Source organism: Agelaius phoeniceus, chromosome 6 (genome assembly GCF_051311805.1).
Source record: "Agelaius phoeniceus isolate bAgePho1 chromosome 6, bAgePho1.hap1, whole genome shotgun sequence".
NCBI lineage: Eukaryota > Metazoa > Chordata > Aves > Passeriformes > Icteridae > Agelaius > Agelaius phoeniceus.
Window position 1 is genome coordinate 17,634,305 of NC_135270.1, and position 15,340 is coordinate 17,649,644.

Genomic DNA, 15,340 nt, shown 5'->3' on the forward strand with positions numbered 1-15,340 from the left:
TGCTGGTCATATGTCTCTAGATCTCGGTATCTAAACAAGTGCTGCATTTCAAAGCTCACTCTGCCCTTAGGTCATTAGGTAATCTTGCACTGGCTGCAGTGGTTTCTGGTCCAGACCCAAACACACTATGCCAACAACTCTGTTGCCATTGCCTCACAGCCCAGCTGGGCGCAGCTCAGTCACTGCTGCAATTCTCTGCAGCTCTCTGACCACCTCAGTGGCAATGGCAAAGACCATCACAGCTCAAAAATCCACGGCTGTAATCCTCCTTTCCCATGGGATCACATGCCGGTACCCTGGAAAACCACAGGGTGTTGGGATAGCTGCTGCTGACATCCAAGGATAAGGCATGTCACTTTGTCTGCCCTTTGCTGGCATGCAAAAAAGCCACCTGGAGGCCGAGGAAGAAAATTTTGCACATCTCAACACTCAAGAGACTTAGAAAACTGAAGTAGGCCAGCAGATATGAAACCACTGATTGTATTAAGGAGATTTTTGCACCAATTACCAAAGGAGGCAAAAAAAAGCATTAAGCAAGATCAAAAAAGCTGTGCTTCAGAAGGACAGCTTCAGCCTATTGCCTCTGGCTGCCTTTTTTTTCAGCATAAGGCTCAGCCTGTGGCTGTGGAGAGGCAGTGGAGCACAGCCACAGGGGAAATGGCTGAGCCCTAGGTTCACTTGCAAAGCAAGCGAAGAAACTGAAGACAGATTTTTCTTGCAGTCTAAGAGCCACAACAGGGATAGTAAGAGCTGCATGGCTGGAGTGTGAAGAGGGCTCAGGAGATGCTGTTGGAGCAGGGGCAGTGGCACGACAGAGCCTGCTCACATGTGGGTTAGGGCTTGGCTGATGCTATCACTCTTATTTTCCACATAAATATTCAGACCTTGGTACAGAGAATTTGCAAAGCCACAAAGAGGTATGAAATTCCTGCTGAATGTCTGCTCAAATCAGAGCCACCCTAGGTGAGTACTCACCTTGTAATTTCCGACGATGGAAGCGAGGAGACCCCAGGAAACTATTCTTGATGGAGTTGAGCCGTGTCCTCCAAGGCATTCCTCCAATGCTGGGGCTGGATGGTGGTGTTGGGTTGGGTGTGCCTGCTGGGCTCTCCTTTGGCGTATGAACAGGTGTCCCCTTGGGGGTAGGGAGGGGACTTCCCCTTGGAGAGGGGTGAGGGGTGACCTGTATGATGGGGATAGATTTGGTGCTTGGGTCAGTACTAGAAGGGAGCAATCTAACAGGAGACATAGGGTTGGTCTGCACTTTAGGAACAGCCAGCTGTGGGTTAAAGCCGGCAGCAGGCGAGCGGCCCTGAGCATTCTGCACAGGGTTGTTCTGGGAAGAGGGGGCGCTGGCATTGCTGGCAGGGAGTGGGTTGGATTTAGTAGACTGGAGTGGTTTTTCAGCCAATTTGCTCTTGGATGGCAAAGTCTGCGTCTTTGGGTTGGGCTGAAGTGCTGGCTTTGGTTGGAGTACATGTCCAGGCCTGGAGGCGTTCCTACAAGCATCAGGGTCCAAGGAGACTTGGGGTCGGGGAGAGAAAGGGAGGTCGGAGGTCTGAGGGGGGATGAAGAACTTTCTGATAGGCTACGAGACAGACGCAGAGTGTCCATGCACATCAAAAACAGTGAAATACGCAAAGAGCGGGCGAGCAGAGAAAGGAAAGTCAGAATAAAACCCATCCGAGTCACAAAGATGCACCATGTCACAAGGAGACACAGGAGATGGAGGTGAAGGGGTAGTGGGGGGGAGGGATTTTGCAAAGAAACGAAAACAAACAAACAAACAAAAAACAAAAAAAAGACATGCAGTTAGCTGGGAACACAGCATATTCAACAACAGCAGCAGCGGCAGCAGCAAGAACAACAGTGTCATAACAGGCTTCATCATATTAACCAACCACGTGTCAGCAAAGGAAAACAACAGAAAGAAAAGTACAACAAAGGAACAAGAAAAAAAAAAGAAAAAAAGGAAAAAAATAAAAAAGGAAAGTAACCAAGAAAAAAAGAAGAGAGAAATGCCATCTCTCTGGGATTGTTCTGATTGCCCTGCAGTGAGAGAAGCACGATGCTGTAGGGAGGTGAGGAAAGGGAAGAAGAACCACTCAAGCCACAGACAAATTGAGATGTGCCAAGAAAGGGACCACCTCTTTCAGCTCCATATGCCCATATGCAAACCCAGTAGAGAGATGAGACTCAGAACAGGTGTGTGATACATACAGAGTGGCAGGGGATACACACAGTTACTGCACACACCAGTCAGAACCTCTTTCCTTCCTCTTTACCCCTGGCTGGGTAATGCACCAGTTGCAGCCACCCATTGCAGAAAGAGGGGGGAAAAGGGAGAGTGATGCCACCTGGGCACCCACTCTCCTCCCCTGATCTGGAATGTTAAATTGCTCAGCCTTCACTTGGAAGCTTCAGAGCACACAACACCATGAGAAATACATGAACTCAGATAGGTGTTTGATTTTTAAACTGTTACAGCAAAAACTTCAGTGAGGTCTGGTAAATTTATTTATCTGGGAAGAGATGATACTTTCCATCAGACTTTATGCTTCTCCTCCAACATCCGTCATTGCATTGAAGGATAGCTTGATAATTGGAATTTCTGTCATAAAGTCTCAGCAATATTTGCCATTAAGTCCCAAGTCTAAGAAGAGGGTGGGGGGAGCCATTGTTTTGTAAGACACAGTTTAAAAAGAAAAAAGACAAGCAAAGTTCATAATCCATTGCTGAGGTATCAAAATGGGATTATGATTTTTTCCCAAACAGGAACATTTACACATGTTAAGAGGTATTTTGGGAAACCATTCATACTTTGACAGCAAACAGCAATAGACAGACTTGGAAGGGTAGAAGCCTTTTAAGGGTTATTAGCAAGCTAAAAATCACATTTAAAACAACAACAAAAAAAAGTCCTTACAAATCATTGCTATTACCACCTTAGATTACAAGTACTGGAATAATTGTAAAAATAGAAATCACTACTCAAGATATTTAGCTTTGGTCTACCCTTTGATTTCTACGAAATATTACCTATGAAAAATTACACCATCAGCATTATTATTATCCATACTTGACACCTAAAAGCCTCAATAAAGAACTAACTAGACATACTATGTACATGTAACCTTCCCTCAAATCTCAGTCTCAGGTGAACATACTCACTAGGGACTTCCTTCTTGGGTGTGATGGATTAGCACAATGTTGCCATATTTAAAAACCGTAGAAATGTATTTAAGACTAAAGTCTCTAAGCTGTTTGCATCAAAGTTTTGAAATTACTTCAAAGAACTTAGGGTTAGGCCACCAAAATTAAAGGAAAATCAGTACATCAGAATATTTGTATTACTATTAGGATTGTAAAGTTAAACTTAAGTCTGCCATGTTGCTGAATTCTCATTATCAATGAGCAAGGAAGGGGAAAAGATCAGGAAAGTGTTTAATTTGTGGAAGTCACTATTGGCATCTGACTATTAACTATTTGCAAATGACACCAATGGATAAAACTCAAAGACTGTTAATTGCAAATGTTTCCTTGCAATTTTTCTGTCTTACATGTAGATGGCTTGAGGAGCAGATTTGAAAGAAATAAAGTATGATTCAACTCGCTCTTAAGCCGTTAAGAATCTGAAGAGGCACCCTTAATTACCACATATTTAATAATGAAATGAAGAACAAGATTAGGTCTCGATTTCAGCTGGTGCAATGTGGAACATCATTAGCAAGATCTTGTGAAATTTGGTAACTTATTTGCTGCTGAATTCAATTCCTCATAGAACTAAACCTAAGCAGCACAAAAAGTGAAAGGTGTGTTTGTTTTTTAAAGTATGTTCTCTTTCAATAATCTAAGGTGCTATTAGAAGCATAGGTAAGGACGTTTAAAAAATACGATTTTTATTCCAACGTTTCCTTTTAAGCCTCAAGTGTGACCAGCCTTAATATCATTATGATCTGCTGAAAATGCCACCTGATTGCTAAATCCCTTTGAAGAATATGTAATCAACTGCCTGTTAAGTAATAATGGTAAGATACAGACTATGGGATCTTGTCAAACTTATTCTTTGATGTTGTCCTACTGAGATGTCAGAAATTGATCCCAAGAGATCAATTAATGAAATCAAGATTTAGGTTTGCTTCACTGGATGCTTATTTTGTGCAAAAAACTGTTTCCATGCTCTTTTCCAGTACATTTTGCAGTGGCATAAAAGTTCTCAGACCTCTGCTCCATTTCACTGGCAACCATGAGTCCTGGTGCAGAAAGAAGGAAATGGATTTTCACTGGTCCCTAGGACTTTAAAGACATAGAGGAGACCTCAAGAACACTTATGCTGGTTTCAAACAGGATAACAATTGGCAGGAGCCCAAAACAGGTTTCAGGAAGTAATTCAATCAAGCAAAGTGCTGGAAGCTTTACTAGACTATAAACTTAGAGCTGACAGTGTGTCTTTATTCACAAGAATTACACAGAATCTTAGGGTGGAACTGGGATTTCAAATACTTGGAATACTGATGTTATCTTCATAGAACTGAGACTAGATCCATGGATGTATCCATAGCTTAAGACACGGACTATACCAATTTCTGGTGGGAGATAGCATCTTCTCATGAAGTCATGGGAAGTATGTAGAAATCCTCCAGAGACTGGGCCAGACAGTTAGGTAACATGCCCAACAGACTTTTTGATGAGGTCTAGACTCTTGTTAGGCACTGCAGTCTTAAAGTGACTTAGCTGACCTTTTCAAGCACTAGGAATACTCAACTTTTATCCCTAAATAAGTTAACAAGAAGAGGCAGGCCTCTGTCATTGCATTTAGAAACTGTTACAACTTCACAATAAATGTACTATCAAGCATGTGTTGTTCTGGCTATCAGTATTTAGTTGACTGCATGCTTAAAAAGGGCATGTGAAAGTACCTTGTCTATAGGGATTTGAATCTTTACTCATCCTAGTCAGTCAGCTTCTTACTTTCCTTTTAAATTTCCAGCCCTCAAATTTGTGTAAATTATTTTCTTTGACTTCCTAGTATGAGCTATTCTGAGGCAAACAGAAGATAACCAGCATGCTTTGGTGCTTTACTGAGACCTAATTGAAGGCAGCTGTGAAATGGCTCCTGATCACTCAGTCTGAAAACAGGCTATATGCAGACCTCAGCTGGATATGGAGTGTTTAGTCATAGCAATGTTATTCTGTGTGCTTAAGAGACTGAAAAAAGGCAGGGACACAGCGAGATCCCTGCTAACAGTGCAGGGAACATGTAAGAGAAATCCTCCACCTGCATTTGGAAGTAACATTTCCCTCACCACCCATGAAAATTTACAAGCTGCCAAGGAAAAGCAAAACATCCCAGCAAAGAGCCACAGCTCTGGCACAACAGATGTCAAAAAGCATCAAGCATGTGTGAGTGGATTGGACCAACAGATCTTGAAGCAGCAGCACTTACCCTTGGACTGCTGAGAGGACTGGTGGAGAGCCCAGACGATGCTCCGCTGATTGACCGAGACCTGGATGGACACAACAAGGAAAACATCCCTCAGAAAACCTGGACAAGTAACAACCCTGAACACCAGCCACCACAGGCACAGGCATGAAGTGAGGAAGAGGAGGGAGGCTGTCACTGGAAAAGGACATAACTCTTTCCTTTTCTTTCCTTTCACTATTGTCATGTTTTTCAGTTGTCCCCCCTGCCCCAAAGCAAAGACATGCTATTGCTCAGGGAGAATACTATAATCCCTTTGAATTAAGGCAGTTGCTACCTTCTTTTTGGTCATCAAGCACATGGAAGCTACTAGGTCTGCTCTGTACAAATGGAACAGCTCAATTCGAAAGGATGGTGAAGACATTCAAACTTGTGCGAAAAATTCTGTTTTGCGCAGTGCTGGCAGTTACAAAATGAGACTTTCTCTGTCATAAGCAACATGGAAAAGCACCATGTGTACAAGGCACAAAGGTAGGGAGTTCTTCCAGATAATAAAACCCCAAGTCCCCTTGACTCAAGCACACAATAATTTCTTATGTGATGACTTCCCACTGAAATCAAAGATTGCATTGTCTTAGCCCTTTCCAGCTTCTCACTGATGGATTTCACATCTTTGTGAAATCACCTTTCACCTCGCTGCATTAAGCAAGCCAGGTCTTCTCTGTGGATAACGAGTTCTGCTTTTGTTGATGACTTTACTAATATCAAAATTACAGCTCAGGGGTGCCCTCAGAAAGAGGCCAGTCAAGGGAGAGTGAATTGTCCTCTCTGCTGACAAGGTCACCTATACTGTTAATGGTCTTATGCTCTCCAGCAAGGGCCACCTATGGAAAATGTCAGCTGCTGACAATAAAATGTGCAAATGTGCTATGCTAAACCTGGTGGAAGAGCAGACAGGCCAGACTGCACAAACACTTCAGCAGATGAAGTTCCTAGGAGGAGGGCTGCCCTGCAGAAAAAAACCCACACCTTATGTGTGACTGTACATGAGTGAGCCCCAGAGGCAGCTGCTTTCTATCCTTTTAAAATAAAAAGTTGTCGTGAAGGCTGAAACATCTTACAGGAGAGAATTTGGCTGAGAACCTATTTATTCAACAACCACCATGCAGCAATATGTCAATACAGCAAAACTATCAATGTTTCCTACCTATAATAACCTACCTATAACAAGAGCCATGAAAGCAACTACTTGCCTTCAGGTAACAAACATGAAAAGGTGAAATTCCTGTAGAAAACTAAGTGTATGGGTGTATGTGTTTTAATATGTGTCTGTCTGTGTTCACACACATATACATTAAAAATTTATATAGGTCAGATACTCGATGTCAGCTTATGCATAAGAATATAAAACAAATTTAGACCATAAACTGTATCAGTTTACTCTCTTCAGCTGTTGTAGAACAAAACAGAAAAACGGTCTCTAAAATGGTCTCCCAGACATTTATTATTAAATAAGTTTGAGAATTCTTTAAAAATAAGTGAACTGCAAAAGAGGAAGTATTTCCAAGGAAAAAATAAGCTACAACTGAACAGAATCGCAGGTTCTGTTTTCTCTACTTGTATCCTCTGCCCTGATGGTTTTGTTTGTATCCCATTGCAGTCTGTCCATCACACTAAGTAGGTGAAAACCAGAAGCTCACTCACAGAATGTTTTTTTGGCCAGATTAAATCTCAGCTGGCACTATGAAGAACTGGGGCACTCATTCTATGCAGAAAATTCCCACATAGGTTTTTTTCTTGTACCCTGATGTAGTCTGCCCATCATAGTGCAGCAGTAAAAAACTAGGCTCACTCCTGGCATTCTTTTGCACTAGATTAAGCCTAAATTTGTACCATCAAGATCTGGGGCACTCATAAAGGTTTATGCAAAGTAATTTTAAGGGGAGAAGTGTCTGCTCCACTTTTGAAAGACTACTGTATGTGCCTTTCCTAGAAGTGAAGTAGCTGACTGCACCACAGATGTGTCGTGCAGATGGGAAGTCCATTTAGTTAAAATGTTCCTTGCATGAATCATCAGGAAAAGCTTCTTCCAAACTATGAATTACAAGAGGAATCCATAGATTATTTTGGACAAATGTGGAAGGCATTCAGGTGCCCAGAGATGCAGTTATACACCAACTTAAAGGACGTATTTCCACCATCTCTTAATTGTGGTGGGAACGTCCTCTCTGACACTCACCTGAATTCCAGGATATTTGCTTAAAAGTTCCACTCTGCTATTTCCTTTTTGCAATTAGGTGTTTCCAACAGCCCTGAATTCTCACTTCCCAACCCCACTGCCTCTTATTTTTTTACAAAAATGATCACACACATGTAGGGCAGAACATGGCAGTCCCCACCTCCCAAATCCCAGTTCTTTATTGGAAGCAATATTTGAAAAATAGTTGTTGTGTACTGTGCTTTCATCCAGCCTAGGAGCCTGAGGTAGGGGACATAAGAGAGAGTTAGTATGAAATCCTCCTGGAAATGCATTCAGTATCCACATGATTGCTATTGAACAAGATTTATTTCTGCTGCTGATTTACATGCAAAATATGTAAGAAGTAAAGTAGGCCCTATAGCAAGCTTCAGTTTGTCCACACTGGAAATTGTATATAGGAGCAGTGGAAAGAATTTAAAAAAGCCTGTGTTCAATTTAAGTGTCAGAGTAAAAAGAGAGCTATATGTTTTCAGAAGTCCTCCTCCTTTACCAGAAAGTGGTAGTATAGGATATGACACCAAGACTGAGGAGATTTTCCTTGCATCTTCCTTAATTTAACAAATCTCCCATAATTTACCGTTACAAATGGGATATATGATTCTCAAGCTAGCTATAAAAACTCAGTACCATGCCCTACTACGTGGTTCTGTACTCCAGTACAAAAAGTGCTAATAAGCAAAAATGACAGATTTGTCCCTCTCATCAAGATCATTTCAGCTAAGCAATGCTGTAATTCAGTTTGTAAAAAAAAAACCAATCACATGCACTGCTCCTGTATCTCAGAGTCAGGTGGACAGAACTGGGACAGGGCCAAAAGAAAGGAATGAAAACGTTGCATTATGCTGAAATGCTGTAATGAAAGAACAGGAATTTAAATTTTTAGCTCTCTCACCAGAAAATGAAAGTTTGAGGCCCTACAGGCAGCATTAATATGGCAGACTCTTATGTCTTTTGTGTGGAAAGAGGTACGACATCATCTCCATGGCTATGAAATACATTTATTTAGTGAGAAGTATTTATTAGTGAGTAACCTCCTAAGAGTTTTTACAAGGATTAAATGTTACTGGAAGTATTAAATCTATAATTATTCCAATAACTTAATACTAAAAGCAACAATCCAGGAAACTGTGAACACTGCGTGTGACTCATTTTGCTCTGCGTTTTGCATTCCTGCGTGCTTGTGCATTAACTCAATGGAAGTCATCAAAAGGTTGTTGAAAATACAAGCTGGAAAGACAGTGCAGTTGCTCAGATAAAGAGCATTCCCTCCAACACAACTGCCAGATTTAGAGACCCAAGAAGAGACTCTTTAGTGACACAGTTGTTTAGACAAGCCTGGAGGGAGGAATTCAAAAACCCCAAAACATAAGGGAGGCAGACCCAAGGTTTAGGAGGGGGAAGATGCAGAGGGCACTCTAAACATGAGGTGGACACTGAGATCATTGCAGGCTATTCCTCCCATTCCACAGACTGACAATAACCTGGAGACAGCTGAGCTATGAAAGAGAGAGGCAAAGGACTGAAACGAAATGTGCGTGTGTGGGCTGGAGTTTGTAGCTGTGATGATTTTATACCTTATTCAATCTATTTGATAATTCAAAGTATCAAAGTTGAAAGGTCCTTCATTTTAAAGTAATTTTGTGCTCATTTTAGCCAGCTGCTGTCAAGCGGAAGCCATGCAAGGCCCAGTTCATGTCAGACCAGTGTTCTGAAACCGAGGGGCTTGAATCCAGTTTCCAGCTGGCTTCAGAGAATGCAGAATTTCCTGAGAGGTGCAGGGCTGAAGCCTGACACTGCTGAGGTGCAGACAGAGAGAAACAGGAGACCGGAGAGTGCAGCTGGCCTGGTAACTGCACTGCACATGTAGCACATGTACAGAGCATCTCTCCATCACCCTTCTCTCAGATCTGTTCCCAAATGCTTTAAGCAGTGCCCCTGCTGGGACACACCAGTAGAACATAAAGGCTTCAAAGCATGAATTTAACATCTAGGTCAGATTTGGCATTTGTTTCTTCTTTGAATAACCATCTCCTAGAACTTTTTCTTATGAGTTTGGTACCTTGTTGCAGTCCCAGCAGAACTTGCTTTCATAGCACAGTTTTACCAGGATGCTGAATACAGCTAATCAAGCTGGAGCCATGCTTCCAAGAAGGGGAGCCTGCAGCATGCATGCAGCGTGCAGAGATGCATCAGACTTGTGTCCCTGGGTGAAATGCCTTAGAAATTTTGAATTGGTTTGATTCCATGTGTGGTTTTGGAAGTCATTCCAGAAAATACCCAGCCAACCTCTAATTTGCTTCAAGCATGAATTGGGTGGAATTTGATACTCCTCTTTCCTTGTCCACTCAAAACCAAAAAGATCTAAACTGAAACTTCAGGGTAGGAGACCCCTGACAATGACCTGAATCAACATGCAAGAGGTGAGCAGTCAGGCTGTGTTGAATTTCATCACTCTTACTTTTGGGTGTCTGAAAGGTACAAACTGTGCTTCCTCACCCCCTGATTCAGGGAATATGTATAGAATACCTTGGATGTTCCACTGTCTTACAGTCCCAGCCATGCAAATAACACTGTGACAGCTCTTACTGAGAATATTCATGCTTGAGTCAGAAGGTCTGCTCATGGTAACAACCACTTGTAAGATGAAGCCTTACAGAGAATGCAGAGGGAGAAGTGCAGGTGCTGGTAACACACCTCTTCTTATTTTCAGCCCATACAGATGGTGATGGTTGAACAGCACCACCCTCCTCAATTGGCCAATTATACTAAAGTTCCATCTATAAATAGTTTAGAAAGGATTAACAGATATTGAAGCATGCTGCAAACATGAGAAGTAAATGTTACTGGTGCTAATTAGCTTTCTCAATGTGTACCCTCTCAAGAAGTTTTTACTGTAGTCTGTAATGATCTATTAAATGGTTTTATTAAATCATTTATTAATATAATATTCTCCTTCTCTTAAGTATTTATAAATGGAACGTTAATTTGAAGCATGATTGCATTCTTAGCTGTACCTATACTGCCTTTATTCAAAATACAGAGCTTTGAAGATATATCTGTCTCTAGGGCCATCTGTTCACCTCTTAAGAAAACATATTCTAAAAAGAGAGGGAATACCCAGCATTTTTTTAATAACACGGATGGGATTCAGTTTCATTAAAAAAAAAAAAAAAAAAGGAAAAAGAAGAAAACTGGATAAATTAGGATTCAAATTAACTGGAAAATACCAAACAGATACAAAAGTGCTAAACAGGGAATGGGTTTCTTTCTCAGAAGGTGTCTGGTATCTGCACAGGGTCTGAGGATAGTTTTCTGTGCCCACAGACATTGAAATAGAGGGACAAATAAGAGAACAAAAAAAGAACCCAAAAATAAATTATATGGAGTGTGACTCCAACATAAAAGCACACAAACACACACAAAAGCACCAAAAATGCTTCTTCCCACATCTCTCTCTCTCTCTCCCTGCTGTAAAGCCTCAGTCTCTGAATTGTATCAACCTGTGTTGTGTTTGGAAATTGCAAATGAAAAGTTCCTCTACAAAGTTACAACAGGTCCCGCAAGAGGAATAATCCAAAACTAGAGCTTACCCCAATGGATCAGCACTCGCCATCCTCGGAAAGGGAAAATAAAGAGAGAGGGAGAGAGAAAGAAAGAGAGAGGGGTGTGGAGGCAGGTGGAGAGAAGAGTAGGAAAAGCAGAGTGAAATACTGTTCGGAGAACTGAACGGTCATAATAATTGCCACCGGTGCCTAAGTCTTTCCAGAGACCAGGAACACTAGGGGGACAGTTTCATTGACCAGAAAACAACTTTTGTCCCACTCACATATTGCAGACACATCCAACTTTGGCACTGGGGGATATGGAGAGGCACATACTAAGGCTGCAAAAAAAAAAATTCCCAGCCAAATCCCAATTAAAGCAGTCAGCAGAGCAATGGGGTTCATACTTCATGCTGCATTTCTTTTCTGCCTCTTACATAAGGCACAGTTATATCACACTGTTATCCAGGAAATTGTTCTTTTTGTCCCCAGTTTGTTCAGTGCAGTGTCCCTCTGTCCCCCAAGCTGGCCTGGTAAGAAGTACTTTTTCTTTGCCACGAATGAACTGTGAAATGTATTGGTTATTAAAGCATGCATTTCTGAGCCAGCTTGGGAGCCCAGGGTACAAGATTGTAGCTCAAGCTGTGAATCTGCTTTGATACTGCCTTATTAGTCATGATGGTCTTATAGTCAGGAATTCAGATCAGCTAGAACATACCAGCTCAGCAACCCAGCACTTATCTCTGTGGATGCCATCTTGTGCTCCAGGATCTCATTTTTCATTTAAAATAAATTCAGTCTCTGGGTCTTGTAGGTTGCAAAGGAAATCTTTCAAATGTGAATGGAGAATAAATCAATGCTGTGCTGAAAAGAGTCTGAAAAAGCAGTTCTAAAAGCAGACTGAATCTCTGGCACGTTGACTTTGAAGGCTAGTGACAATTGAAAACATCAGTATTCTTAATTTTTATCTACTGACCAAAGCATTCAAAATGGAAATAGAATTGTCAGGTTATTAAGTTTTCAGGGGTGCAGGTAAGCAAACTCAGGAAAATGTCACCACCTTTTCACATTAACAAAGATTAGATTAGAAGTAAAAAAACGGTTTGGTGTTATTAAGCCAAATTATTTTCAAGTTGGATGCAATGCTTTTTTTCCTCTCTGTCACTTTCTCTCTCTCATTCTCTCCATTTTCAATAAGAGGCTCCCAAGCTGCCAGAGCTACCCTCTGGCTGGGTGAGGAAAATCCATTCGCCACAAGACAGAAATGCCAAATTTAATATATGCCCAGTAGATTTCACAGTTTACTGCTCAGTGCAACTAGCCATGCCTCCAGTTACATCAACATTGCAAGTGCTGGGCTGAGCCACGAAAGCAGTTTTGAGAACAGTTAAAATGAAAATGCAGTCAGAATAGGACAAAAAATCTGTTGTGCTATGCATTGATAGAGAAGTGGAAAGAAGCATTACAGTAAGTTCTTTTTCATGTGTTTGAGTGACACTCCATTTATATTTCAGCCTGTGGAGTGCAAATTTGGGTAAAATCTAATTCATATATATACACAAATATATGTATATATTTAGGAACAAATGCTGTCCTCAATTATACCTGTACCAATCTATCTACGGTGATGTAACTGAGAAGAGCAAATTGACACCCATTGCATATACTGGAACCTGTGTGTATATTTATACAGAAAATACACCCATATTCACACATGCAGAATAGTCAAATGTAAATAGAATGGGTGCAAGAAGGTTCAATAATGTTTCTTTCAAGTCATTTTCCCAACAGGGAAGGCACTGAAGAGGTTAACAAAGAGAATGGAAAGCAAATTGACAATAGGGTAAAGGAAAGGGGGAATGAGGTTTAAAAAAAAATGAACAATCCCAGGACACAATAGACCCAGAAGCGCAGACATGTGCATTCCCTATAATACTGAAGCAAGTGAACTACGGAGCTGCAGCAACCCAGATACAGAAGAAGAGAAGCACTGAAAGAGGGGGTGAAAGAAAGTCAGAAAGAAAAAGAAAAAGAAAGGGACAGTGGCCTCAGCTACTAAGACAACCATGTGCATCTAGAGGGAAGGGACCCTTAAAGATGCAGTATTCCTTTAAAAAAGGTATCATAAAATTGGACAATTAAACACTGAACAAAAATTTAATGGCCACCCTGATTTATGTGACCCCATTTTGCTGGGGTCCTCTTTGCTGGCTACCCCTTCCTTTCATGTGGTTGTGCACAGATCTAGAATCCAGGTTCTCGCCCATTCCCACCACTGAGGTCCTTCACTTCAACTCTTAGAAGTGAGAGGGAGGTAAGATTACAGTGAAAGTGGACCTCAAAAATTCAGCCTGGTCCTTGAATGAGCAGGACTCTGGGTGATCCTCATGCAGTGCTCTAACCTTCTCCTCCTGTTTTCTGAAAAATACCACTTTTGAGAAGGAACACAAAATGCCTATGTGGATTTAAGAAATTCCCACAGAAGATATAGAAGTGTCATTTCTTCTGCTCTTAACACAGCTGTAGCAGCTGCCAGAGAAGACAAGGAATGGTGCTCAGAACATCCGCTGAAAGACTCCTCTCCTGTCACAGATAAAATTTCTGCATCTCTTTTACTGGACCTGATTCCTAATTACTATGAAAAATCTCACTTTTGGAGTAACCTTAGACTAACTTTTAATGCAAGAAGTGCCACATGTTAAAGAGCAGAACTTACACATAGGGAGTATCAGAGAAAGGAACAGGAATTTCCATATCTACGCTAACGGCCCAGGAAAGCCCAGCCACTAAAGGCTGTATAACCACTACTTTATGGCTGTGGAACTACAAGGTTGCTAACATATCAGGTCCAATCCAATGCTTGTTGGTATTTTGGCACCTTAGAGAGGGTGCTTTACACACTACATGAGGCACAATCTCTCCTGCAAATGCACAATGTTCCTCACTGTGGCAGGTTCAGGACTTGAAACATTGACCACAGAAGACTGTCTCAGACTGCAAAAGGCCAAAACACTCCCTCACACATCCTGCAATTCTCCTGAGGCATAAAGGCCACCTTTATCTCTGTATAGAAATATTTCTATGAAAAGGGGAAATGGAAATAAGAATGGTTTGCGAAGTCCATTGGTTCCTTTAAGGAAGCCATTGCTCCTCCCTTTTTCAATCATATGCCACACTTATAACCTCTGGGTAAGCTTAGTGTTTGTCCAAAATGTGTAAGGATTACATTTTGATGAAGAGTTATCCTTTGGGATGCCAGTTTCCAACACAGAGAAAAATTCTCGTCCTCTGAGACCAAAAGTTTAGAAACAACATGTACACTAAAAACCTATACAAAAGTATGAACTTTTTTTTGTGTTCATGGACCCACACAAGTCCACTTAAAGTCTGTAAATGTGGTGGCCTACCTGTTTTCCATTGTACCTCTGTTGACAGTTGGGAGTTACCCTTTCTGCTGTTCTTCAGCATCTGTCACTTGAACTGCTGGATTAGAATCATCCTCCAAAAACCCTGTTTTCAATCATGTTTTCCTCCTGTGTCCTCTGGGTAGTCTTAAAGATTTTGTCTCTTACCAGAGGTCCTCAATATTTTGTCTATCAGACTGAATTTCCAAATTTTCCTACCACTGTTGTCACTTACTCAGCTGTGCTGCTGTCTCTAATGCTCAGAGTGGAACATTCTGGGCTTTCCTAGTGTTTTATATTCCAATCCTTCCCAAAGAAGTCTTAAGCAAATACATCTTCTACCCTGGGCAGAACTTCTACTCATGGCAGAACTGAACCAGAAAATAGCAGTAGGATGAAATTTGAGTGGGGAAATCATTGGTACAGTCCAAGGCTGCATTGGGGATAGCCTCAAATGAATGGTACTGTACAAAAACATACATAGTGTGGAGCTGTAAATATCCCACCCTCTTTGCTTCTCTCTAAAGAGGAAAGAGAGAACAGCTCTGTCCCCACACAGAGAAGGTAAGTACTGCATCTTTAAGGTCTCAGCAGTGAGGTAGAGGAGAGGAACATATTGTCAGTGTTTATACCTTTCTTCTTTGTTGAATTTGGGATTGGCTTCAGAGATATCCAGGCTTTTACTGAACATTGTTTTACTATGGCAGGAACA

The 15,340-nt window shown here is 41.4% G+C and overlaps 1 protein-coding gene across 14 annotated transcripts in view; it reads right to left on the reverse strand.

Moving 5' to 3' along the window:
- BRSK2 (BR serine/threonine kinase 2) overlaps window positions 1–15,340 on the reverse strand; it is a 303,871-nt gene that overhangs the window by 30,617 nt on the left and 257,914 nt on the right. For 4 of the 14 annotated variants that reach the window (XM_077179935.1, XM_077179934.1, XM_077179943.1 and 1 more), the window contains exons 13-15: window positions 15,261–15,326; window positions 5,447–5,507; window positions 976–1,588 (exon numbers count right to left, since the gene is read on the reverse strand). In XM_077179935.1, the coding sequence (XP_077036050.1) occupies window positions 976–1,588; window positions 5,447–5,507; window positions 15,261–15,326 (740 nt within the window). Of the gene's footprint in view, window positions 1–975; window positions 1,589–5,446; window positions 5,508–11,272; window positions 11,297–15,260; window positions 15,327–15,340 lie in introns of all 14 variants that reach the window. The other 10 variants (XM_077179940.1, XM_077179937.1, XM_077179942.1 and 7 more) reach the window with 5 other exon arrangements.